The sequence below is a fragment of the Pelodiscus sinensis genome, chromosome 29 (assembly GCF_052426305.1).
Source record: "Pelodiscus sinensis isolate ZL-2025 chromosome 29, ASM5242630v1, whole genome shotgun sequence".
Classification (NCBI taxonomy): Eukaryota; Metazoa; Chordata; order Testudines; family Trionychidae; genus Pelodiscus; species Pelodiscus sinensis.
Genome location: NC_143080.1, coordinates 10,709,378 through 10,732,540, shown reverse-complemented (window position 1 = coordinate 10,732,540; position 23,163 = coordinate 10,709,378). Strand labels below are relative to the sequence as shown.

The 23,163-nt window shown below is 57.9% G+C and overlaps 1 protein-coding gene across 2 annotated transcripts in view; it reads left to right on the top strand.

The window, feature by feature from the left end:
* The window catches only part of MRC2 (mannose receptor C-type 2), an 85,417-nt gene that overhangs the window by 44,758 nt on the left and 17,496 nt on the right, over positions 1-23,163 (top strand). For both annotated transcript variants that reach the window (XM_075911591.2, XM_075911590.2), the window contains exons 7-17: positions 3,505-3,693; positions 4,624-4,778; positions 5,685-5,795; positions 13,173-13,288; positions 13,718-13,866; positions 14,639-14,856; positions 16,235-16,377; positions 18,409-18,511; positions 19,961-20,099; positions 21,522-21,557; positions 22,829-22,989. In XM_075911591.2, the coding sequence (XP_075767706.1) occupies positions 3,505-3,693; positions 4,624-4,778; positions 5,685-5,795; positions 13,173-13,288; positions 13,718-13,866; positions 14,639-14,856; positions 16,235-16,377; positions 18,409-18,511; positions 19,961-20,099; positions 21,522-21,557; positions 22,829-22,989 (1,520 nt within the window). The remainder of the gene's footprint in view (positions 1-3,504; positions 3,694-4,623; positions 4,779-5,684; positions 5,796-13,172; positions 13,289-13,717; positions 13,867-14,638; positions 14,857-16,234; positions 16,378-18,408; positions 18,512-19,960; positions 20,100-21,521; positions 21,558-22,828; positions 22,990-23,163) is intronic.

The following is a 23,163-nucleotide window of genomic DNA, read 5'->3' as shown; positions in this document are numbered from 1 at the left end:
AAGGGGTTTTTTTCCGAAAGATCTATGTCCAGACTGCTTGCTTTTTCGAAAAAACGATCAGAAGAAGATATGCAAATTAATGTGGAATTTGCATATCTTCTTTTGAAAGAAAAATGTAATCTAGACGCACCCTGCTAGTCGAGGGACTAGTCAACTGTCGGATAAGCTTTTGCTTATCAGATAGTCGACTAGTCACTTACATCCCTAGTGTAGACGTGGCCTAATTGTCCCCAGCCTTTCCTTAGGCTAGTCATTCATCTTTGTGTAAAACGGGGGGTTAAATGTCACCCCTCTGGTTTTGCCCTCATTGGAACTGCTCTGCACAGTGACTACCCATAGTGCAAAGCGGCAGAGAATCTGTCTTCTTAAGGTCTAGGAGGATGTTTGAGGGGGCTGATCACTTTACAGGTTCAGCTCATTTCCCTGTGGGGGGAGCTGCCAGAATTCTAGTGTGCGCCGTGGAAATGCTACTCCCTTCCCTCCTCCGGGCCCCTTTCAACTCCACTGCCTTGTGTCTGCCAGGTGGGGACTACAGGGCCCAGGTGGGTGTGCCTCCTGCCTTTCAGCTGTAGCCTATTAAGTTGCTTGCCTATCATGCTACCACTATGGTTGTGTTGATTTGGATTCACTCATTAATATATGAATGGGTAGATTTAGTACAGAGGTAACAGTAATGCAAGAAATCTTCTAAAGGCTGTAACAGGCCATTTGCAAGATCAGCAGAAGCTAAGGTTAGCAAATTTCTGTGGTTGAGCCCCGGGTCTCACCCAGACACAGGCCATAGCTTATTTATAGCTTCCCTAGACTGTAAAGGGGAACTTATGTCTCGGACTTTTCACCCAACTAGGATGGTGTTAGGCAAAATGCCCTCAGACTCAGCAGATGCATCATTAATATAAAAAGTCCCAAAATAACTGGTTCAGGCTGAGCTGAATAATCAGGACACAGCATGTGATGGATGACAACGAAGGCCATGGTAACAAATTGACGTATAGGATAGTAAGACGAGAGCAGTGATACATTGACCTATAGGAAAAGGACACTTCAACATTGAACACGTCCCCTACTGAATATGCATCAAACATGTCAGCATCACGTATTATAAAAATGGGACCCTGGCCTAGGGGCGATGAGGAGAAGAAGATGTCACCCTTGGAATTATGGCCCCTGGTGATGATGGAGAAGGTGAAGGTAATGAGAGAGGTGATGGGCTAACACCCAAGGTTGTTCTAGAAGGAATGGTGTGATTACGTGGTATGGAAATGTTGATGGACATTCCCTGTCTATCTTATGAAATTGGGATATTCGTGACTGTGCTCACTGGGTTAATAAACGATATTTGTAAATAGACGAGAGTTTCTATAGTGTGAGTGTTGCAACTGTGCACATCAGGGCTCCCAACCACAGAATAATTGAATACTGGGCCTGGGACAAAGACCCTGTCAGCCATAGAGGTGGTAATTAGAAATTAACACGTAATCTTAGATCAGGCAACACAGCCACATGAGACGAGAACTATTCCCCCCCAGACGACGCAGCCTCGAGACGCTCGGTGCAATTATGGAATGGAAATGGGAGGAGGCAAAACGGGAGCTGCCATCCTTTTCCAGAGGGAAAGGGAGGCGGCACCTCTCTGGGTGTTACATCACTGCCACCCAATCCGAAGCCTTCCTTGGTGTCTGATGCACTAAATCCTTGAACTAGCTGCTCTGCTTCGTAGCTGATTGTTATCTCGAATGCGCCAGTCCTCAGCCCCACGTGGGCCAGGTCTCCCAGCCGCTAAAGCACGTCAGCCTCTCCTCTGCCTTCGGGTGAGTGCAAGGCATTCTGGGTAGGCCTGCTGAGAGGCGAGGCGAGCTAAGCCAAGCCAGCTGCATGGCTCAGAAGGGCGCTCCTGGCTAAAACTGGACCATCCCCCACACTGGTCTCTGTCAGCCTGGGCCTAGACTCCGGTGTGAACAAGGGATGTAATACTGTAGCTGATTAACTGATAAGCAGAGCCGTACAAGTTAATGTTACAGACTACACGCATTTCCCTCCCCCCACCCTTTCCAATCAATTTTTTAGCAGACTGGCCAGCAGCCTGGCTCAGTTCTGGCTTGTGCCGGGTCCAGGAGCTTAGACGCTCCTTAGACACCCACAACTAGGTGACAGGCAGCTGGTCCAGAAGGGGAGCTGGTTTTTAAACTGGCTCCCCTGTGGACCAGCTCCTGCCTGGCACCCTACACTGCTGCCTCTGATACAGTGGCTGCCAACCCCGCCCCTGGGGACTATAGAATAGTTGACTAACTGATAAGAATTCATGAGGTTACTTGACTATTCAGTTAACCGATATTTAACATCCCTAGTGTGAACGTTCTTTGGCTGTGCCTGCTGGGGCTGTCAGCGTGTGCTTGTTGTGTTGCCATTTCAGTGGTACTGTTTGTAGTGTGGCAGTGTGCCCCTATGAGTCCCAGTCCTGCACCAGCCCCTCGTTGCGCTAGGTGCTGTACAAACAGGCTGTGTCTAGACTACATGCCTCTGTCGGCAGAGGCATGTAGATTAGGGTTGTAGGCAAAGGTAAATGAAGCCACGATTTAAATGATCGCGGCTTCATTTACATTTACATGGCTGCCGCGCTGAGCCGACAAACAGCTGATCAGCTGTTTGTTGGCTCAGCGCGGCAGCCATGTAAATGTAAATGAAGCCGCGATCATTTAAATCACGGCTTCATTTACCTTTGCCGAACAAACAAATCTACACGCCTCTGCCGACAGAGGCATGTAGTGTAGACGTACCCACACAGAGCAACCTACGTTACAAGGCTGATTGTGATGGCGACAGTTCATGCCATGTGGACGTTCATCTGCCGAGAATTAGACTGCGGCTTACAGTGCTCGTTGCCTAAATTCATGAATTCACGGCCATGAAACACAAATCACAGAGCATGAAATCTGGTAGGGCCCCACGTAAAGTCCAGCCACCAGCTGCCACGTGGCCACGGTGTTTAGGCGCTCCTGGCCCATAGGCTGTGAGCTGGCCTGACTGATGTGCACGCTCCATGGTGGGGGTAGGAAGAAGAGGTCTAAAAAGGGACCTTCTAAGTGCTCTTCTCAAACTGCAAGAAGACCCTTGAAAGCCTTGTGAAGTCAGCTGACCCAGAGGCTGGTATTCGGATGCCACATGGGGAGCGGGGCAGCCCCAGGGGAACTCCTGGAGCAGGCGACTCCTCGTGTGGAGGCTGGCAGTGGGCCTGCGGAGGAGGGAATGGCAGAGAACGTGCCACATGGAGATGGAATCTGGCCACGGCTGGGGGAGTTCAGAATAAGTCACCTCTGCGATGTTCCCTGCCCCCGTCACTCAACAGCAGAATCACTGGGCTCAGTAACTCCGGTCTGGTTTATTTCTTCTGCCTGGGGGCTCTGCCTCTCCTGCCACAGACACCTGCACTGGGGAGGAGCCAGGGTACAGAAGGAGCCGTGCCAGGAGTCAGTGACCTCAGCAGTCTGCTCCGTGTCCCTGCAGACTCCTGGTCGGAGGTGAAGGTGGATTGTGAGCCTAGCTGGCAGCCCTTCCAGTCCAGCTGCTACCGGCTGGTTGGCGAAAAGAAGAGCTGGCAAGACGCCAAGAAGACCTGCTTGCGCGGCGGCGGGGACCTGGTGAGCATCCACACGCTCTCCGAGCTGGAGTTTGTCACCAAGCAGATCAAGCAAGGTAAGGGTTAAAGCCGGTCTGCATGCTTTGCACGTGGGGCAGGCTGGGGGCCCAGGTCAGCGCGGGGGGAATCGGACCTTTGGGGGAGCCCCTGTCTTCACCGGCATGGTGCCTACCCCGCATGGCTCCGTGCGGCACAGACACGTTCTTGTCTATACAGGTGGCTTGTAGGAAAATGGTCACCTCCCTCATGACATTTACCGCTGTGCATTCAGGGGGGACAGCTACTAGATGTACGTGTGCAGCCCCCAGGACTACAGCTGAGCCCCTCAGGATGTGTTCATCCCCCAACCCCCTAGTGGGGCAGGGAAGGGCTGTTGTCCCCATTGTTCAGATGGAGAACCGAGGCCCAGAGGCTAAACAACTTGCCCAGGTCACGCAGTGGGGATTTGAAGCTGTGTTTGCTGAGTCCCATGTGGAGTGCCTAACTCCTGGGCAGTCTTTCCTCTCTGTAAAATGCCATACGGCGTGGATGCCCCCAACGAGGCTACAAGGAGAGGGAGATACTACCTAGAGTGAGTAAAGGTATCGCGATCTCATTCATACTAGGCTCTATTCCCAGTTCTCATGCTGGCTCAGATTTGCAAAGGGGCCCAAAGTGTGTGAGATCTGGAAACTGATCCCGTGGATGTCTCCAAAAATTCCCAAATTATTCCAAAAAAAAATTCCAAATTATTATTTATCTGTAACCCCTGAGCACTCCAGCGGAGGCGCTAGGCACCCTGCAAATAGATAGCAAGGAAGCCAGTCCCTGCCCCAGGCGGATCGCAGCCAACACACCTCGTAACTTACGAAAAGCTCGCCTCGTCCCACAACTGCTCGGAGAGGGCAGACTTTTCTCTTGAGCACCACAGCACTCGGTCAAGTTCATGGTTCACCCCGGATGCCAGAGCTGGACTCTGAGCTGCTCTTCCTCTCTCTACCTGGCAGATGTTGAGGAGCTCTGGATTGGCCTTAACGACCTCAAGCTGCAGATGAATTTTGAGTGGTCGGATGGGACGCCGGTGAGGTTCACGTACTGGCACCCCTTTGAGCCCAACAACTTCCGAGACAGCATGGAGGACTGTGTGACCATCTGGGGACCGGTGAGGACTGATTGTGGAGTGGGAAGGGGTGTGGGACCTTTCCTGCCCAGTTTGCAAGGCCGGGAGGTAATTCAGGCTTGGCAGAATTCGATTTCTATTTTTAATCTCACCGGAGATCGATATTTATTTCAAAGTATTTTTAGAGCTGCAGGAAATGACCTGGGGGCAGGCAATAATTATGTAATGACAATAGACATTGAAATTCAGAGTTAAACTCTAACCATCAACACACAACTCGTCACTCCCACATGTCTGTGTATCCTTCAGTTGAGCCCTAGTAAGTTCTCATGAGCGTTTCTGACTTTGCCTGTGGGTAAATGTCACGTGCTACCGATGGAAGTGGTTTTCAGTGCGTGCACGGTGAATTCAGTGTTTACTGATTCCTGCCACGGCCAGGTTGATGGGTGTGAACGTGGCACAGAGAGCCTCGGAGACCGGCACGCTCTGTGTCCATCATCCAGGCCCAGCACAGACCGTTCTGGGGAACCTTTCCCAGCGCTGTGCCACCAATGCCCCCAAAACCTGCCCCTGTGGGTGGTCTCCATGACAACCCAGGTCCTTGCCTTCCCCTGCAGATGCTGCTCGTTTCCGGGGGTGGTTGTAACGTGTGGGTTGGCAGCCCTCTGAGAACTGGACCACGTGCCCCAAACTCATATCATTCAGGCATCCGACAGCCACTTTCAGTCCCTGGCCTTCTAAGCTGGATTAGGACCAGCCAGAGGTTCTCCGCAAGATCAGCCCCCTAACGGGGGCCGGGAAAGAGAAGAGGGGACCCATCAGGATGGTGTAGTGCAGAGCAGCATAGACCCATGCTTGCCACTGAACATACCCCGTCTCGGGTCCTTTGAGAGTTGTGTCTGCTGGGATCGACCCTTTGCTTGACCTGCTCTTGGCGGTTCAATCCAGGAAGGGAGATGGAACGACAGCCCGTGTAACCAGACGCTGCCCTCCATCTGTAAGAAGCCCGGCCGGGTGAGCCAGCGGGGAGAAGAGGAGGACGACCACGGCTGCAGGAAGGTAAGAGGGCCAGGCTGGGCCGGCGTTAGCCTCGCTGGGTCCAGGGCAGAAACTAAGGCACCAGTGTGAGCCCCACAGACTGGGGCTGAGGCCTGCACCCCCTTGCCTCATCTCTTGTTCTCCCCCCATACACCCTGCGGTTTGGAAACCTCTGCTTTAGTGTGTTTTAGCTCCACGTGTCGAGGTGAAATGAGCGTCACACTCACATTACATTCACCCGCCGTGACTCTGTAAATAGCATGTAACTTTTCCGGGGGCCCTCACCCCAGGGGGGCCCATAAAGCTAATCGCCCTGCCGGCTACTCCCTCACCGGGGACCCGCTGCCAGAGGGAGGAGCCCTGGGTGGTGCTGGAAGTACCTAGCAAAGGAGCTGTCGCTTCAGTGTGTTAGGTCAGGCAGGCTCCGAATGAAGCGGGATCCTGCCTACCCGTGCCGTCCCAGAGGAACCAGGCCGTGGCGGGGTATTTGAGTGGGCCTTTGCCAATGGTGGTGCCCTTGTGCTTTGGAGGGGGCATGTCTCTGCTTCTTGTGACCAGAGAGGGACTTAGGAAACCTGAATTCGTCGGTGAAGGCCAGTGAAACACTGGGGATGTCTCTAGACTCCGTCGACGGAGCCATGTAGTGTAGACACACCCTGGGTCTCTCCCTTTGTCACCACCCCACTACTGTGCTGTGGGGACTGTGGGCACAGCAGTGGCACCGTGGTGTGTCAGCTCATAGCCCATGAGCCCTCCGGCACCAGCCACTGCCCTCTGTGGCCGGCTAAGGGCCCAACTTCTAGGGAGACTTAGCTAGTGAGGTGTGAACAGCTGGATGCCGGGAGCAAGATGGCTGCCACTCGAGTCCAGCCACTGATGTCAAGCTCAGAAAGATGGTTGCCTCCTGGGCACCTTCAGTCCGGCCACTGGTGTTGTCTGGCTCAGCTTTGCTCCAATTCCTGTCTGACTGCAGGATGGGATTGGGGGGAGGGGGTAGGAGAGCTGTTGCCCTCACGTGTCTCTGATAGATCCCTGGGCCCTTCACCTGGCGGGAAATAGAAAAGGGGATTTGGGAGGAGAAAGTTAAAGTTGAGCAACGAGGAGGGAAGACAAACCACCCCACACAGCCCCCTCTGAGCGCCTGGATCCCGGACAGCGTGCCGAAGGCCTGTGGGGAGGTGGCTCGTGACAGCTGTGTGCTATCTCACACTGTCCAGCTGCATGGTGTCCCGACGTGCAGCCGCCCTTGCCTCAGGCCAGCTACGCAATGCCCGGCTGCCTCCCCCTCCCTGTCTAACTGCATGCTGGCCCGGGTCTGGTGCGATACAGGGTGCTGAGAGGACGAGCGTGGCCACTCGCTGGCAGGAGGGGGTGGAGCTCTGAAATACCAGCCCCACTGCTCTCACTGAGGGGTACAGTGGATAGGGACCAGCCGTGTGCACCCTCTTCTCCCAGCCACGAGAGCGCAGGGCGGGGCAGCTCGTGCGAACACAGCGGGGTGGGCGGGCGGTTCTGAGTGCAGCTGGAAAATTCCCATCTTCCATCTGTTCCCCCTCAGGCTAGTCTGCACCAGCACTTCACTGCGCTGCCACTTTCTGGCTCCAGGGTGTGAAAAGGCCTCTCCTAGCACAGCAAGCACCAGCGCTGTGAAGCACCAGTGTGAACAGGCAAAGCCTGTTCCCCTGCTGTTGTGTGTGGGCCCTTGGTAGGCAAGTGACAGGCAAACCGGTGGGAATAGGACAGGTGCCCTGGTCTCACCCTGAAACTGGTCTGTGTTTGTCCCCTCCCCAACCCAGTTCCCCAGGGCTACGTCTACACTACAAGATTTTTCTGGCAGAAAATATGCTAACGAGGGACTCATTAGCATAAGTCGTGACATCATTAGCATATTTTCTGCTGTTTCTTTTTGCGCAAGGGGTTTTTGCATCAAAAAAAGCAGTGAGGACTTTTTTGTGTGTGCAAAACCCCCGGATAAGCATAAGGATCTTGCACAAAACCGGGTTTTTGTGCAAAAACCCCATCCATGCTGCTTCTTTTTATGCAAAAACCCCTTGCACAAAAAGAAACAGCAGAAAATATGCTAATAATGTGACTTATGCTAATGAGTCCCTCATTAGCAAATTTTCTGCCAGAAAAAAACTTGTACTGTTCTTCTGCTGAGCATCTTGCTCTGCGTGGCAGCCCCAAGAGGGCCCGAGAGCCAGGAGTACTGGGTTTGAAGCAAGGGAAAAGCAGCTCCTGTGGGCTATGGGAAGGTGCCTTGATACGTTGCAAAGGAGCCGGGGGGCCCACGCGTTGAAAGGAGGTCGCGCGCCTGCCCCGCAGTGGGATGAAGCGCACGCGGGACTAGCCGCAAAGGGGGCGGCATGTGAGCTTCGAGTGGGTCCGGTTGCTCCAGAGCACGGGTGCTTGAGGCCAAAGTGCCGGAAGCTTCTTTGCCTCAGAGACCGGCGCCGCTGCCATGGGGATGTTGTCCAAAGCGAGGCCTCCTTCCTGCGGGCTCTCCTGCAGCATCCACTCGCCGCCCTGCCAGGGGCCCGATTTTCAGGCGCACACTGAGGCCCGGGTCTGCACCAAAACAGGCCAGATTTGCAGAAGAGAAGCACCTTGCTTAGCTCAGATGGACTCTGTGTCTTGGATACACGCTTGGGAACTTGGAGGTGGCAATGTTGCCTAGTGGATAGTGCACTGGTCTGAGCTTCGGGAGACCAGGGGTTTGTTCCCGGCTCCACCACTGGCCCGCTGGGAGGCTTTGGGTGTGCCTGTTCCCCCCACCTGTCATCTATGGATAATGACACTGGCTGCCTTTATAAAGCTGCAGGTAAAAAGTGCCACATAGGAGCTAGGTATAATTATATCACACTCCCCTCTCTTTTTCAGTACTAAGGCTGCTAACAGTGGACCCTCACTGACGCGGGTCTGTGTACCACCCAGCTGTGGCCATCTGCCAGCCCCCCCGCATTGCCACTAGCCTCCGCGAGTCCGGTTCCAGTAGGGTTGCCAGGAGTCCGGTTTTGAACCGGACAGTCCAGTATTTGAGCTTTCTGTTCAGGAAACAAATTGAGAAAATAGAAATGAGAAAATATCAACGTCTGGTATTTTCTATATAAGATGTAATGTCGATTGTGATGTAATGTCAAGTGTGTTGAAACCATCTGGCAACCCTAGGTTCCAGGGCCTTTCGGGGTTAACGTTTGTAAATAGGCAGAGAGCCTCATTGGGTGGTCTTTGCAGGAAGGGCAGACATGGGTCCCACGGAGTTTGGCTCATGCCGGCACGTGGCACGCTCTCCCATCCATCTGAGGCCCAGTGCGCAGCTCTGACGGGTCGTGCAGTGTGGGCGTGTGCTCCTGCTGGACATTGGTCTCGACCGCCCCCTACCCAGTCTCTCCTGCGTGGAGACGTTTGGCGCCAAACCGTGCGGCGCTTTTGAGAACGGTGATGCAGGGAACAAGCTGGCGCCAGCCCAGGGGGATGGTTGTGGCCTGGTAGGGCTGGGAGTTCCATGCTTCTCGATCAGCTGGTTGGAAAGATTCTGCGGAGCTGGCAGACGCTGGGTTCACAGCAGCCCCATCCAGCTGCAGCATTGCCTGGCCTCTCTGACCTGTCAGCAGGGGAGCAGTCGAGGCTGCAGTACACGGTTCCCTGCCAGGGGAAGGCTGGGCCCAGGATGGCTCCATGGGCCATAATCAGTGAATGAGCCTGCAGGTTTGGGTTCCCTCCTGCTCTCCTGTAAGTGTGTTTGATCCGCCTGCCGGAGGGAGTGGGGAGCAAACGGGCTGATGAAACAGCCGCTTCGTATAAAAAGCCTGGCATGGAGGATTAAAGCAGTTGCTAGGGCAGCATTTGTTCTAGAGCAATTAGCAGCCGCCCGCAGGCTTTCTTGTCTTTCCTGTTGCTCCCCTTTCTTCCCTCCCGCCTCCCCTGCATGCCGCTGGCTTTGGCAGGCGGTGGGGGGACGCCCGGAGTCTGCCGGAGGTCAGCAGCGACACTCTTGGCTCCGGCGGGGCCCCTTGGTGCGCTGAGACTCTGGTGAGATGAGGAACGTCCCCGGAGTTGAGGTTTTGACAAGCTTGACTGCCGGCCTGTTAGCCGGCAGGGGGGTGCGGTGTGCGCGCATGCGGGAGGGGGGTTCGCTGTGCGGCCGCTCTCCTCCCAGCCAGATTCCTTCAGCCGGAATCGGAAACAGAAGCATCTCTGCCGGGGGATTGTTTTGCCTGTGGCCAGCAGGTCCTCGATGCCCTCCGGCCAGTGGTGTTGCAGGGAGCCCTAGCTGGGCATAGATGGAGCAGGGCAGCCCAGGGTGGAAGCTTGTGAGGTGCCCTGCATTGGAGGGGTCCCACTGAGGTTAAGACCCCTTGTTTTGTCCACGCTCCTCACCCCGTCCCTGTGGTGTTGCTGTCTGCCGCCTGGAGCAAGGGCCACGATCTGATCGCACTGGGCTCTTTGCACCTGCGTGATTTTCTTTCTGGGAACCCGTTGTCTCCGGAGGGGACCCCGATGCTGCCCTGCATCCCAGAGGAGCTTCCTGCTGCCTGCCCTCTTTGTCAGTGCTTGTGTTTAAGACTTCTGGGCTCAGTTCCTGGCTCGGCGCAGTCACACTGCATCACCGTTGCCAAGTTGCTCCCTGCCTCAGTTTCCCCATCTCATGAAACGAGGACAGTACTCACTCACCTGATGCCCACGAAGGCTGCAACAGGTGATAGTTATTCATGAGTTTCACCCCCCAGATGAAAAGCCTGATGCAAATTACAATAAGGCCCTGGTGACCAGCAATTACGGTAGCATCCTCCATCCTCAAGGAACTCAAACTGCATTTCTCTGGGGATCGCTTCTCCCACCCGACTCAGACACCTCTAAGGCGGGTCTCATCGGCGGGTTTAACATCTCTCAGGAGTGCTACAAACTGCTTAGGAGAGGACGGGGCGAAGAATCCAGCCTCCGGGCAAACTGTTCGTACCAGCCTAAATAACGACAGAGACAGAACGCCTCCCTCCCAGGGAAAAGTGCCATTTGATCTTCCGCAACCATCTGTGCTCCAGACCTCGGCTGATCTGCCGAAAGGTGCCACATAGGGCAGTGTTCCCTGCTGCCCACCCAACCGGAGCACTGGGCTCAGCCCTGACTTGGAGCACGCCAGGCGGCGGATCATCCTCCCCCACCAGTTCTTGTGATTTCCCATCCCAGCTCGGCCGGTCGACGTGCGGAGCTAGAGAGCAGCAGAGTGAGTTCGCTCAGAGAACATGCCTCTGGGTACGTCTAGACTACAGGCTTTTGTCGACAGAAGTTTTGTCGACAGATACTGTCGACAAAGCTTCTGTCGACAAAGAGCGTCCAGACACATTCAGTTCTGTCGACAAAGCAAGCTGCTGCCTGGAGCAAGGGCCAAGCTGCTTTGTCGACAAAACCCTGTAGTCTAGACACAACCCTACATGCAATAACACCTTCTGTCGACAGAACTCTGTCGACAGAAGGCGTTATGCCTCGTAAAATGAGGTTTACCAGCGTCGACAAAACTGCTGAGTTCTGTCGACGTTATGTCGACAGACCTCAGCGGTAGTGTAGACGCAGGTATAGTTTTGTCGACAAAAGTGGACTTTTGTCGACAAAACTCTGTAGTCTAGACACACCCTCTGTGTGCAGGCCGTCGCCCCTGGATTGCCAAGGGAGCAGGGACTGAGATCCGGGGACTGCAGATTGTAACGAAGAGAAATCGACTCCTTTGCTCCCCTGGCCCCAGCTCTTTGCCGTTTGCAATATGGAACGCAGAGCCCCGCTGAGGGCCGGCCTGTACCTCTCTGCAGCCTTGTTCCAGCCCGCGCTACGCAGCCCGTGTCACACGCCGGCCCCCCTCGCACACACACTGCCCACGGCGAGGAAAACAGGGCTCGGGGGCTGACTGGGTACTCCGCACCGGTGCTGCACAGCCTGGGCAAGAAGGGACAACAGCCCCGCTTCCCAGAGAAGTACCAAGGGGGAGTGAAGGCAGCTTGTGAGTAATGGGAGGCAGCTGAATTCATGCCCGGCCGGCCGGTCTCAGGGATACAGCCATCCAGCCCCCCTGGTTCCCTCCGTCAGACTCTCTGGATTCGCCGTGTCGAGCAGCCCGTGCTCTGGCTCGGCCGTTTGCAAACTTCTTTTCTCGTGACCCAGTTGAAGAAAACTTGATGCTTGCGACCCAACATGGTTATATCTTCTGGCAGGCTCTGGAGTGGGGGCCAGGAATGACGGGTCTGGGGTGCAGGACGGGGCTCCGGATTCAGGGGGGCCTCTGGGCTGGGGGTTCATGCTCGTGGTTGGGCTCGGGCTTATTGCCAGCGGGGGGGTGAAGGCAGCACCCTACTGCAGCAAGGTGACTTGGTGCTGGACATTGTGCACCTCCACTAGCTCCCTCCCCACACGCCCGGCCTCAGGCTCACCCCCTCCTGGCTCTTTGGTTCTGACTCTTCTCTCGTCCTCCCTTGTCCTGCAGTGGCCGAGCCCTCTGTGCAGAGGGGCTGCTGCTGCCTTTGCCGAGGGCTGCTGGAGCGGGCTGCGGAGTCCCTCCTGCCCGTCAGCCCACACTGCTTACGCCGCGCTGGCAGAGAATAGACCCTCTTGTGCCCTCAGCTCCACAGAGGCTCCGGCATCCGCACACCAGGGCTATTAAAGCGACTGCGGTGGGACTGCTGTTTGCTCAGCCTTCCTGCATAAGCAGCGGATTGTCTTCCCCTCTCGGAGCCGCCCCTCCAGGGTGGGCTGTTGGCAAGGCAGGAACTTTCTGTGGCTTTGAAGCTGCCTGGCTGTTTTTCCTGCGCCCTCGCCTCTTGCTGCAAGCTTGTTGGATCTCACAAGAGAACGCGGGTCGAGCCGGGTTAGCGAGGGGATGGGAGACCTCCCAAGGAAAACCCAGGGTGTTTCAGGAAGCATGTTGGTGAGCCAGGCCTTGACACTGTGCTGAGCCCAGGGGAGCAGGGGGCTCTGCGGTGGATTATGGATGAGACACAATACTGCTTTCCTAAGTAACTCTAGTTAGTTGCATAGAGATCGCCAGGCCGGAACAGACCCAGGGGTTATCTTGGACCGGTCTCCTGGCTCTAACGTAGCCACCATCAGCTGCTTGAGGAGGAAAATTCAGACTCTTCTTCAATAACGTGTCTTTGGGGGAAGCTCCTTCTGATTATGTGCTGGAGCAGGATTGTTTTGTCCTAACTAGTGGAACTGCAGAGATTCTTATTCATGTAAATGTCTCATCCCCTTTGTGAATCCTACTAGACTCCTGGGCTCAGTAACATCTTGTAGCAGGGAGTTCCACTGGACAATTTTGCATTGTGGGTTAAGGGCACTGGGAAAGCACATCGCTCAGCTGGCACTGAAGTCTGTGAGATGTCTTTCCTTCATTGTCTTCTCTTGTCCCAGGGCTGGAAATGGCACAGCCCCTCTTGCTATTGGCTAGGAGAAGACCGTGTGACCTACAGTGATGCACGGAAGATGTGCGTCGATTTTGGGGCCACCCTCGTCACCATCACCAACAGGTGGGGGCGCTCTGGGGATTAGCTCTGCAGTCAGGGGGTTCAGGTTCCATTCCCTCGGGGACACGCCCAGAGTCTCCCGTCCCCCCGCTTGGTGCTCAACATTCCTGTGGGTCTGAACATGGTCTGGGGGGCAGGACCCCTGGTTTCTATTGCCACGGAGTGCCTGGCTGTGCCCTTGTGGCAAGTCATGCCCCATTCCTCCAGCTGCGTAACGGGGAGCCGGGTACGTCCCGCAGGAGGTAAAGTTAATTAGCGGGGCAACAGCTGGAAGCGCTGGCGACTGTCCTGCTTGTGTGACAGCTGCTGGGGGCTGAACTGGGGATCTCCAGAGCTGAAAACCCGAGTCTACAGCCTGGGCCGTGTGGGACCCGGAACAGCTCCACAGCCCCAGACTCACCGTGGGCATCCCACTTCTCTCGCCCGTGTCAGGTTTGAGCAGGCGTATGTCAGCAGCCTGATCTACGGCTGGGACAGCGAGTATTTCTGGACAGCGCTGCAGGACATCAATGAGACCGGCTCGTTCCGCTGGCTGAGCGGCGACGAGGTCATGTACACCCACTGGAACCGCAACCAGCCCGGTAACGCCAGCTGGGAGAGGGGGGAGCGTGCCACATGCGTGTCTGTTGCCTCCCCTACATGGGCGGTTGGGGAAGGTAGGGCTGGGGGAGGCAAGGCCCCAGCCACACCTCCAGCCCCGCCCCTTCTGCCAAGGCCCCGCCCTTCCCCCATAGGAAAGAGGCCACGGGGAGAGGGCTAGTGGGTAGACATGCACTCACCCCAGCCCCGGAGCAGTGGGGGACGGGAGGAGAGCGTGCTGCAAGGCCCAGCCCCAGAGCACGGGGAGGGTGGGTGCTGGGGGCAGCAACACTCCGCCCCCGGAATGCCGACAGCAGGTGTTCTGGGGGCGGAGCGTGGGCGGGGCCACGCCTGGCGGCTAGCATACCGGCTGCCCATGCTCCCCTCGTTTCCCATGGCTCTCCTCCCAGCTAGACCCAGGCAGTAACCCGAGGAGGACAGCGGCTCTCCACCTCCCTGTCCTGCGTGTGAGGAGAGCAGACCCTGACCCAGGAGGGGAGAGCACAGGCAGGATCCCAAAGGGCTGGGCAAAGCAAAACGCCATCGCAGGCCAGTCTCTTGGGCGCTGGGGCCATCTCCCACGGCAGCCCGGCCCCGCAGCCAGTCGGCAGGGGGATGCTCCAGCGTGCACCTGGCGGCTCCCTTCCATTTCTCCTTCCTACCCCTGGAGGGTGGCACCACCGGGGCCGCAGGAGGGTGGGCTGGGGATGGGCGGGTGGCGGGGGTCTGCTGTCGGCTCACGGCCCGTCTGCCCCCTTCCCTCGAGCGTTCCAGGTTACAGCAGAGGCGGCTGCGTGGCCCTGGCCACAGGGAGCTCCATGGGGCTGTGGGACGTGAAGAACTGCAACACGTTCAAGGCCAAATACATCTGCAGGCAGAACCTGGGCACCCCGGTGAACCCTGAGTTACCAGCCCCGTACCCCACGCCCAGCCTCACGGGCTCCTGCCCCCAGGGGTGGAGCTCGGACCCCAAGCTCCGGCACTGCTACAAGGTAAGGGGTCAGCAGGCCCCAGGGAAGACAGCAGAGTTCTCCGGGTTTGTCTGCGCCCCACGCTGGGTGTGAGGCCGGGCTCCCCTCCGTGCACGTGGAAGCCAGGAGGCCCCTGGCCAGCAAGCACTCAGGCTCCGGGCCCTAGGCCGCTGTGGGAGGTGGGGGTGAGCCCAAGCCCTGTTGAGGCACCGAGCCAAGCCCCATCGTGTTGCCGTGTGGACTCAGCTCAGGCTGCAGACCCGCGTCGGACGCTTGGTGTAGTGCGGTGCGGACACGCTGGCCCGGCCGAGAGCCCCGGGCCCAGCTGCTGTAACCCCGGTTCACCACCAGCCCTGCCTTGGAAGCACCGGGCCCACTGGGGGGGGAATGGACCCAGGCTTGGCGTGCAGTATAGACACGCTCTGTGTCCTGCATCCCGCCCCGCAGTGCCAGTCTAGGATTGCCACAGGGCCGGGACCGAACCCTGCTGTGAAACGCAGAAGGAGCCGGGGGGCAGGCAGCCTTCCCCCGTTGATTAGTCGATAACAATTCCATCGACTACTCAACGAGTTAATTAACCTCATTTGAACACCCCTAGCCTGACGAGCAGGGACCGGAGGGAGGGTGCGAACAGAGCCGCTCTCCGCTTCTGGGAGCAAGAGAGGCTGAGGCTGTCCCACGCGGGCCCTCCCCAGGAGCCTGCCCTAAGCCCCGGCCCTGCCCCGAGGCGGGATGCAGAGGCCCAGCAGCCCGGCACACCCTCCTTTTTGCGTGGGTGAGGAGAGAGCGATGGGCTTGCTCTCCCCACACACCTTGGGAGCCCAGCGCTGCTGAGGGTGCTGGACTCTCCGGGCAGCGTGTTGGCCTCCGTGTGTGGGGAGCTGCAGAGCAGTGTGGGGCCGGAGGCAGGGGGCAGGTTCGCCACGCTGGGCATGTCTCCCCCTCCCCCTTTGCTGCTGGCCTGGCGGAGTTTGGAAGGCAAGCCACCCCCCCGCCCCAGTCCCTCGGCCCCGGACTGCTGTGGGGCTGGCTGAGCAGTCCTCCTTGCGCTAAGCATTATGGGGTGGCAGGTGAATCCTGCTTGCTCTGGGGAGCCAGCCGCCCTCCCCTCCCCTTGCTCATGGCCCTCACAGGCCCGCCCGGGCCAGCCGGTGCTATGGGGCTGGCCCTGGGTGTCGCCAAGCGGTGAGTGGCACCTGCCGGCACCTGAGGCTCTTTGAAACACAGAATGTGGCCCAGGGCTCTGAGTGCGGTGGCAGGTGCCGGTTGTGCCGCTGGGAACCTGGGGACCAGGCCGACCTCGCCAGATGCACTAGAGCCCAGGCGGGAGGGGACTCAGCGTCTCCTGGGCAGGGATCAGGTCAAAGAGCCCTCCTGTCGCCCCTCCCTCCCCCGCTAGGTGTTTAACTACGACAAGCTGCAGGACAAGAAGACCTGGATTCTGGCCCAGCTGTTCTGCCGTGAGCTGGGGGCCCAGCTGCTCAGCCTGGCCAGCTACGAGGAGGAGCATTTTGTAGCCAACACGCTGAACAAGATCTTCGGGTGAGTAGTGGGGTGTGAAGGCAGCGAGGGCGCGTGTGAATGCAGGCGGCGAGGGCGCGTGCGAATGCAGGCGGCGAAGGCGCGTGCGAATGCAGGCGGCGAGGGCGCGTGCGAATGCAGGCGGCGAGGGCGCGTGCGAATGCAGGCGGCGAGGGCGCGTGCGAATGCAGGCGGCGAGGGCGCGTGCGAATGTAGGCAGCGAGGGCGCGTGCGAATGCAGGCGGCGAGGGCGCGTGCGAATGCAGGCGGCGAGGGCGCGTGCGAATGCAGGCGGCGAGGGCGCGTGCGAATGTAGGCGGCGAGGGCCGTGCGAATGCTGGTGGTGGTGGGCGCGTGCGAATACAGGCGGTGAGGGCGCGTGCGAATGCAGGCGGTGAGGGCGCGTGCGAATGTAGGCGGCGAGGGCCGTGCGAATGCTGGTGGTGGTGGGCGCGTGCGAATGCAGGCGGTGAGGGCGCGTGCGAATGCAGGCGGCGAGGGCGCGTGCGAATGTAGGCAGCGAGGGCGCGTGCGAATGCAGGCGGTGAGGGCGCGTGCGAATGCAGGCGGCGAGGGCGCGTGCGAATGTAGGCGGCGAGGGCCGTGCGAATGTAGGCGGCGAGGGCCGTGCGAATGCTGGTGGTGGTGGGCGCGTGCGAATGCAGGCGGTGAGGGCGCGTGCGAATGCAGGCGGTGAGGGCGCATGCGAATGTAGGCGGCGAGGGCCGTGCGAATGCTGGTGGTGGTGGGCGCGTGCGAATGCAGGCGGTGAGGGCGCGTGCGAATACAGGCGGCGAGGGCGCGTGCGAATGCTGGTGGTGGTGGGCGTGCCCACGCTCTCTTGCACCCCGGCGACTGGCCATGCGTACAAGACTCCACGTGTGCTCGCGGGCCAGGATGCATGCGGGTGTCTTGGTGCATGTGCGGCTTCGTAGGCAGAGTGTGTGCACTGGCCTGAGTGGGAGTGTAACTGAGTGTGCGTTGTCCACGAGGCTGAAAAGACGAGCTGTTTACCTTTGGGGAGGCAACACGGGTGTGAAACAGATGCCCACTGTTTAGGCTCGAGTGGGTGCCCGGAGCCCCAGGCGATGGATAAGCTTGTAAGAATATAAAATGCCAAGTGGACGAGTGAGAAACACAGAGCTGTGTACCCTGCCTTGTCAGAAGAAGGAGCTGCTCAGTGACATTATAGGGAGCAAGCTGGGAAATAAGGAAACCCCATTTTTTTTAACCTAAGGGATGATTGGCCAGTGGAACTCATTGCCGCAAGATCGTGCGGAGGCCTGCATCCTAGCAGGACTCCAGGCATTTACATGGCTAATGAGAATATCCAGAGTTACACAGTAAAGATTTAAACCAAGGAGCGTGACGCTTCCTGCCACAGGACGAAATTCCGTCACAAGCCTCATCTGAGGAGCTCCTACCTTGAGTAGATTATTCCACAATCCTCAGCTGGGGATCCTGCGCCTTTCGCTGAAGACGCTCGGACAGGGCACTGGGGCTGGCTGCCCTTTGGGCTGAGCTCGTGTGGCATTTCTTAAAGGGATGTAAAAAGGGTTAAAAAATACTTGCCGTGTCACCAATCAAAATTCCATCAGTTGCTCAGTTAAACAGGCCCTGGGGCTGCCAGCCCCACGGCTACTGGCCCTGCGCTCCCTAGCAGAGTTAACTGTTAACAGCTTATCAGTTAACGGGTTAATTGTTTCAACTCTTCCATCCCTACTTCCTTATGCCCCGTGTCTGTGTGCACGCGCACAGATGGGCCTGTGTGCACGGTCAGCAAAGCGTGCACACACGAGTGCCCGACTTGGAAGTGCACGTGATTTTTGTCAGTGATATTCCCAGGGATGGGGATAAAATGGCGGTTGCAGATGCCTTGTGGGCTGTACCGACTGTGTTCTGCCTGTTCTCACTGCTGGGCATCCCTAGAGCATTAGAACTGGCCCAGGGATTCTTCCTGGTCACTCCCCTCCAGCTCCATGCTAAAGGAAAGAGACGGCAAGAGTGTTTTCCCCTCCCCCCACTTCACCAGCTCCTCGTGGTTTCTTCCAGTGAATCGGAACCGGAGATCCATGAGCAGCACTGGTTCTGGATCGGCTTGAACCGGCGGGATCCTGGAGCAGAGAGGAGCTGGCAGTGGAGCGACGGCCTTGGGGTGAGTACGGACGCACTGTGCTCCATGATGGGTGCTGGCCCAGCCGTGCCGTGAGCACCGAAGCCAGCAGGGCTGCTGCAGGGATGGCAGATTGGCCTCCAAAGACCTCAAAGTGCTGGACAGGCTGGCTGCACACTATTGACAGAGATAGCTCTGCAGGAGCCACTTCGCCCGTTGCTGAAATGCAGCCACCTCTGGGGTGGAGGAGAGCAGCTGTTCGGCAGTGCAGTGCGGTAGTTCAGGCCAGGAAGTGGAGTCCGCAAGGGGCATTGTAAGGAGGCCAAGGGGACTGTTAGTGATCTGGAATTTGCTCAGGGCTGGTGCAGGCAGGCGTCACTCTAGTGCCGTTAATGGAGATATTTAAATCTCGGGCTTCATTTGCAAGTTCGAATGACTACATTAGCCACCCTAGTTCGAACCATGGAGGCTGGGCTTCCCTTTTACCTAATCCAGTGGTTTTCAACCTGTTTTCATTTGCAAGCTTCTAGGCAGTTTTGAACGGACGTGGGGGACCCCTTTGGAAATCTCAGCCATAGTCTGTGGATCCCCCGAGTTCCTGGACCACAGTTGAAAACCACTGGCCTATTCCTTCATACCTGATCCTTCTGCTGCACAGTGTGGGCTTTGCAAGAGATGCAGACACAAAGTTCCAGTTCCCACTAGGGATGTTAAATAAGTGCTTGTTCCACCTTTGAAATGTACAAGAGCCTCAGCAGGGGCTCTTGACTTTTCAAAGTTGGAACCGCATGAAGCCCAGGCCCAGTGGGGTGTCCTGGGCTCCACGCAGTGTTTCAAAGAGGAAACGCCGCCGCTGCACCCTTGCCCCGTCCCACCAAGCTGGAGCTGGAGCTGGGGGGACTGGCTTTTGAGCCTGCTCCCCCCAGCACCCCTCCTCTTCCATCCCTTGTTGCCTCTTTGTGATAGAGGCAGCAAGGGGAGGGGGCGACTAGTCAACTAAGGTGTCAACTGTCCAATAAGCTCTTCCTTATTGGATAGTTGACTAGTCACTTAGTCGCTTACATCCCTAGTTCCCACCTCAACCTGATCCCACCATGGAACAGCTGCTGGGACTGTGTGTGAGACACAGGGCTGGATAATGTTGTGAGCCGTGGTGGCCCTTGGTATCCCAACTCCGATGCCCTGCGCCTTAGAACGCACAGCTGTCCTGCCCCAGACGCATAGGGCAGTGGGGAAGGAGGCGGAGCTGGGCAGTCAGTTGTTGCACTGCTGGGATTATCTGGGCACTTGTGGGGGGGGGGGTGCAGCGCTGCACAACTGGCCAGGTGCATTATGGGAGGGGTTTGCTCGCAACGGAAGCATCTGAGTGCCAGAGTGGCTGTAGATGGGCCGGCACGCCGATCCGTCGCTCCAGGAGACCAGACCAGAGGGGCGACTCCAGTTCCCAAGGGTTTGCAGGCTCTAACTCGGCCCTTCTTTCTTGGCTCCCAGTTTTTCTACCACAACTTTGACCGCAGTAACCATGACGACGATGACATCCGGAACTGCGCCGTGTTGGACCTGGCCTCCTTGCAGTGGATGCCTATGCAGTGTGACTCGCAGCTGGACTGGATCTGCAAACTGCCCAAAGGTAAGAGGGAGCGCGGGCTCTCCAGGCGGCACAGGGCTGAGGCAGGGCCTGCAGGGAGATTGCAACGCCTCCCATCTGCCAACCTCAAAGCACGTCTCCCACGCCCCGGTGGTAGGAAAGGGGTCTGTAGGGCTCACTGGCATGGGCTCTCTTGGGGCTGCTTGTGGGCACAGGGGCTGTGTCTAGACTGGCATGATTTTGCGGAAATACTTATAATGGAAAAGTTTTTCCGTTAAAAGTATTTCCGCAAAGGAACGTCTAGATTGGCACGGATGCTTTTGCGCAAAAGCATCCGTGCCCAGTATAGACGCGCTTTTGTGCAAGAAAGCTCTGATGGCCATTTTAGCCATCGGGCTTTCTTGCGCTAAAACTTAAGGTGCCTGTCTACACCGGCCCTCTTGCACAAGAGGGCTTATCCCTGAGCGGGAGCGTCAAAGTATTTGCGCAAGAAGCACTGAATTCTTACATTAGAACGTCAGTGCTCTTGCGCAAATTCTCGCAGCCAGTGTAGACAGGCAGTCGCTTTTGTGCAAAATCTTGCCAGTCTAGACGCCCCCAGGGAGTTTTCCCTGTTGGAGGCTGGAGCCGCCCCCTCCATGGTTATAACAGGCTGTGTCCTCGTTGCACAAATAAGCATGTTCTTAACTTGAGTGACAGTAACCGTGAAGAAGGGTAACTTAGCCCCTCAACTTCAAGCCTAGATAGGAGTCTGGGGTGAACTCACACACCAGTCCACGTAAAAGCTGAGTTCCTGCGTCTTCGCTGCTGTTGTAACCCAGGTGAGTTAACCTGAGTCAAAAACCCCCTTTTGTGCAGTGTAGACAAAACTAAGCCGTCCTAGCCAGATCTGAACCCTCTCTGGGGAGCCTCTCTAGATCCATCTGAGGAGGAAATGCCCCAGACTGAGGAGAGAAAAAACCACAAATCAACCCTCCCGAAACACTGCCCTGCCCACACAGAGGCTACATCTATACTGCAGAGTTTTTGTGCAAAAACTCAGAGTGTCCACACTACAAGCGCATTTTTGCACAAGAAAAAGTACAGTAGATCGTGAGAAGAGAGGGCTTTTTGTGCAAGCGCTAGTCCTCCTTCTGCGAGGTGCCAGCAGCTGGTGCCGGGCTCTCTGGGATCCCTCTGAAATCACCACCCCCCCGGCCCCGGACGGCTGATCAAGAATGCCTGCGGGCTCGGGATCCATCCGTCAGAAGCGGTTTGAAAGCCCCAGGACGCTGCCGCCGGCCGAAGCCACGTGGCGTGGGAGGCCACTTCCAGCTAATTGCCATCTGTCTGATTGGCTTCGCAGCCCTGGGCTGAAAGGGGGCAGGCGACTCCCGTGCAGGAATCGGAGCCGCTGCGGCTCGCGGGCAGGAGCCGAGCGACATCCAGGTGCTTTGCTCATCCCCCTTCTCTGTGTTTGAACAGGTGCTGACGTGAAGCAGCCAGAGGTCACCACCCAAGGTGTGTCCCGGGCACGTGGGAGTCTGCGTGTCCCTCGCTGTCTGTCTCCCCTGCCGAGCGTGCCCACACCCCGAGGCCTGTGTTGTGTGTGCGCGTCCCTGGGAAGACTCTGCCTCTCGTGCGTATCTCCCCGTTGGCGTCCACCTCGTGGAACCGAGTGCCTGACCCATGAGGTGTTTGCGTCCGCTATGTGGGCCCTGTGTCCTTCCAACGGCAGCTCCCCTTCCAGGCCTTAACAGCATTAATGAGCAAACCCTCAGAAACCCCTCCAGAGCTCAGGCAGCATCACTGGCCCTGTTTTACATAGGGGGAAACTGAGGCAGGGAGCCGGAGGGGCGGAGCTGAGGGAGCCGGAGGGGCGGAGCTGAGGGAGCCGGAGGGGCGGAGTTGAGGGAGCTGAGGGAGCTGGAGAGGCAGAGCTGAGGGAGCTGGAGGGGTGGAGCTGAGGGAGCTGGAGGGGCGGAGCTGGGGGACCTGAGGGAGCTGGAGGGGCGGAGCTGAGGGAGCTGGAGGGGTGGAGCTGAGGGAGCCAGAGGGGCGGAGCTGAGGGACCTGAGGGAGCCGGAGGGGCGGAGCTGAGGGAGTTGGAGAGGCAGAGCTGAGGGAGCTGGAGGGGCGGAGCTGAGGGAGCCGGAGGGGCGGAGCTGGGGGATCTGAGGGAGCTGGAGGGGCGGAGCTGAGGGAGCTGGAGAGGCAGAGCTGAGGGAGCTGGAGGGGTGGAGCTGAGGGAGCCGGAGGGGCGGAGCTGAGGGATCTGAGGGAGCTGGAGGGGCAGAGCTGAGGGAGCTGGAGAGGCAGAGCTGAGGGAGCTGGAGGGGTGGAGCTGAGGGAGCCGGAGGGGCGGAGCTGGGGGATCTGAGGGAGCTGGAGGGGCGGAGCTGAGGGAGCTGGAGAGGCAGAGCTGAGGGAGCTGGAGGGGTGGAGCTGAGGGAGCCGGAGGGGCGGAGCTGAGGGATCTGAGGGAGCTGGAGGGGCGGAGCTGAGGGAGTTGGAGAGGCAGAGCTGAGGAAACTAGAGGGGCAGAGCTGGATATCCAATACTGGGGGCATGAGCAGAGCTGCGGGGAGATTGGCCGGAGGGGCTACGGATCAGGCAGGAGGTCGAGTTGCCAAGGGGCTGCTAGCACAGCAGGTGCTGCCCTGGAGCTGTCACTGTCTCACAGCACAAAATGTCTCTTGCTCCCCCGCACCTGTGGCAAGCGTGACAGACGCCAAGGAAGCCGCAGAGGGGCTGCTGCTGACCCTCCTCTCCTCTGCTCTCTGTGTCCGCAGGCAGCAAAGAGTGGCTGCCGTACCAGGATGCCGAATACAAATTCTTTGAGCATCACTCGACCTGGGTGCAGGCTCAGCGCATCTGCACCTGGTTTCAAGCCGAGCTGGTGTCGGTTCACAGCCAAGCCGAGCTGGACTTTCTGGGGCAGAGCCTGAAGAAGGTAGGAGAATGTAGCCCAGCAGAGGGCACCCTGGGGGCGTGTCTGGTCCCCGCGTGTCGCTCAGCGCTGCCGCTAGCTGGATGCGGGTTTGCGCAGGCAGGGAACCGGCTCCCTCCCACGCTGGATTCCCCGCACGAGAGCCGAGCAGGGTGGCAGTGATCTAAGTCCAGCGTG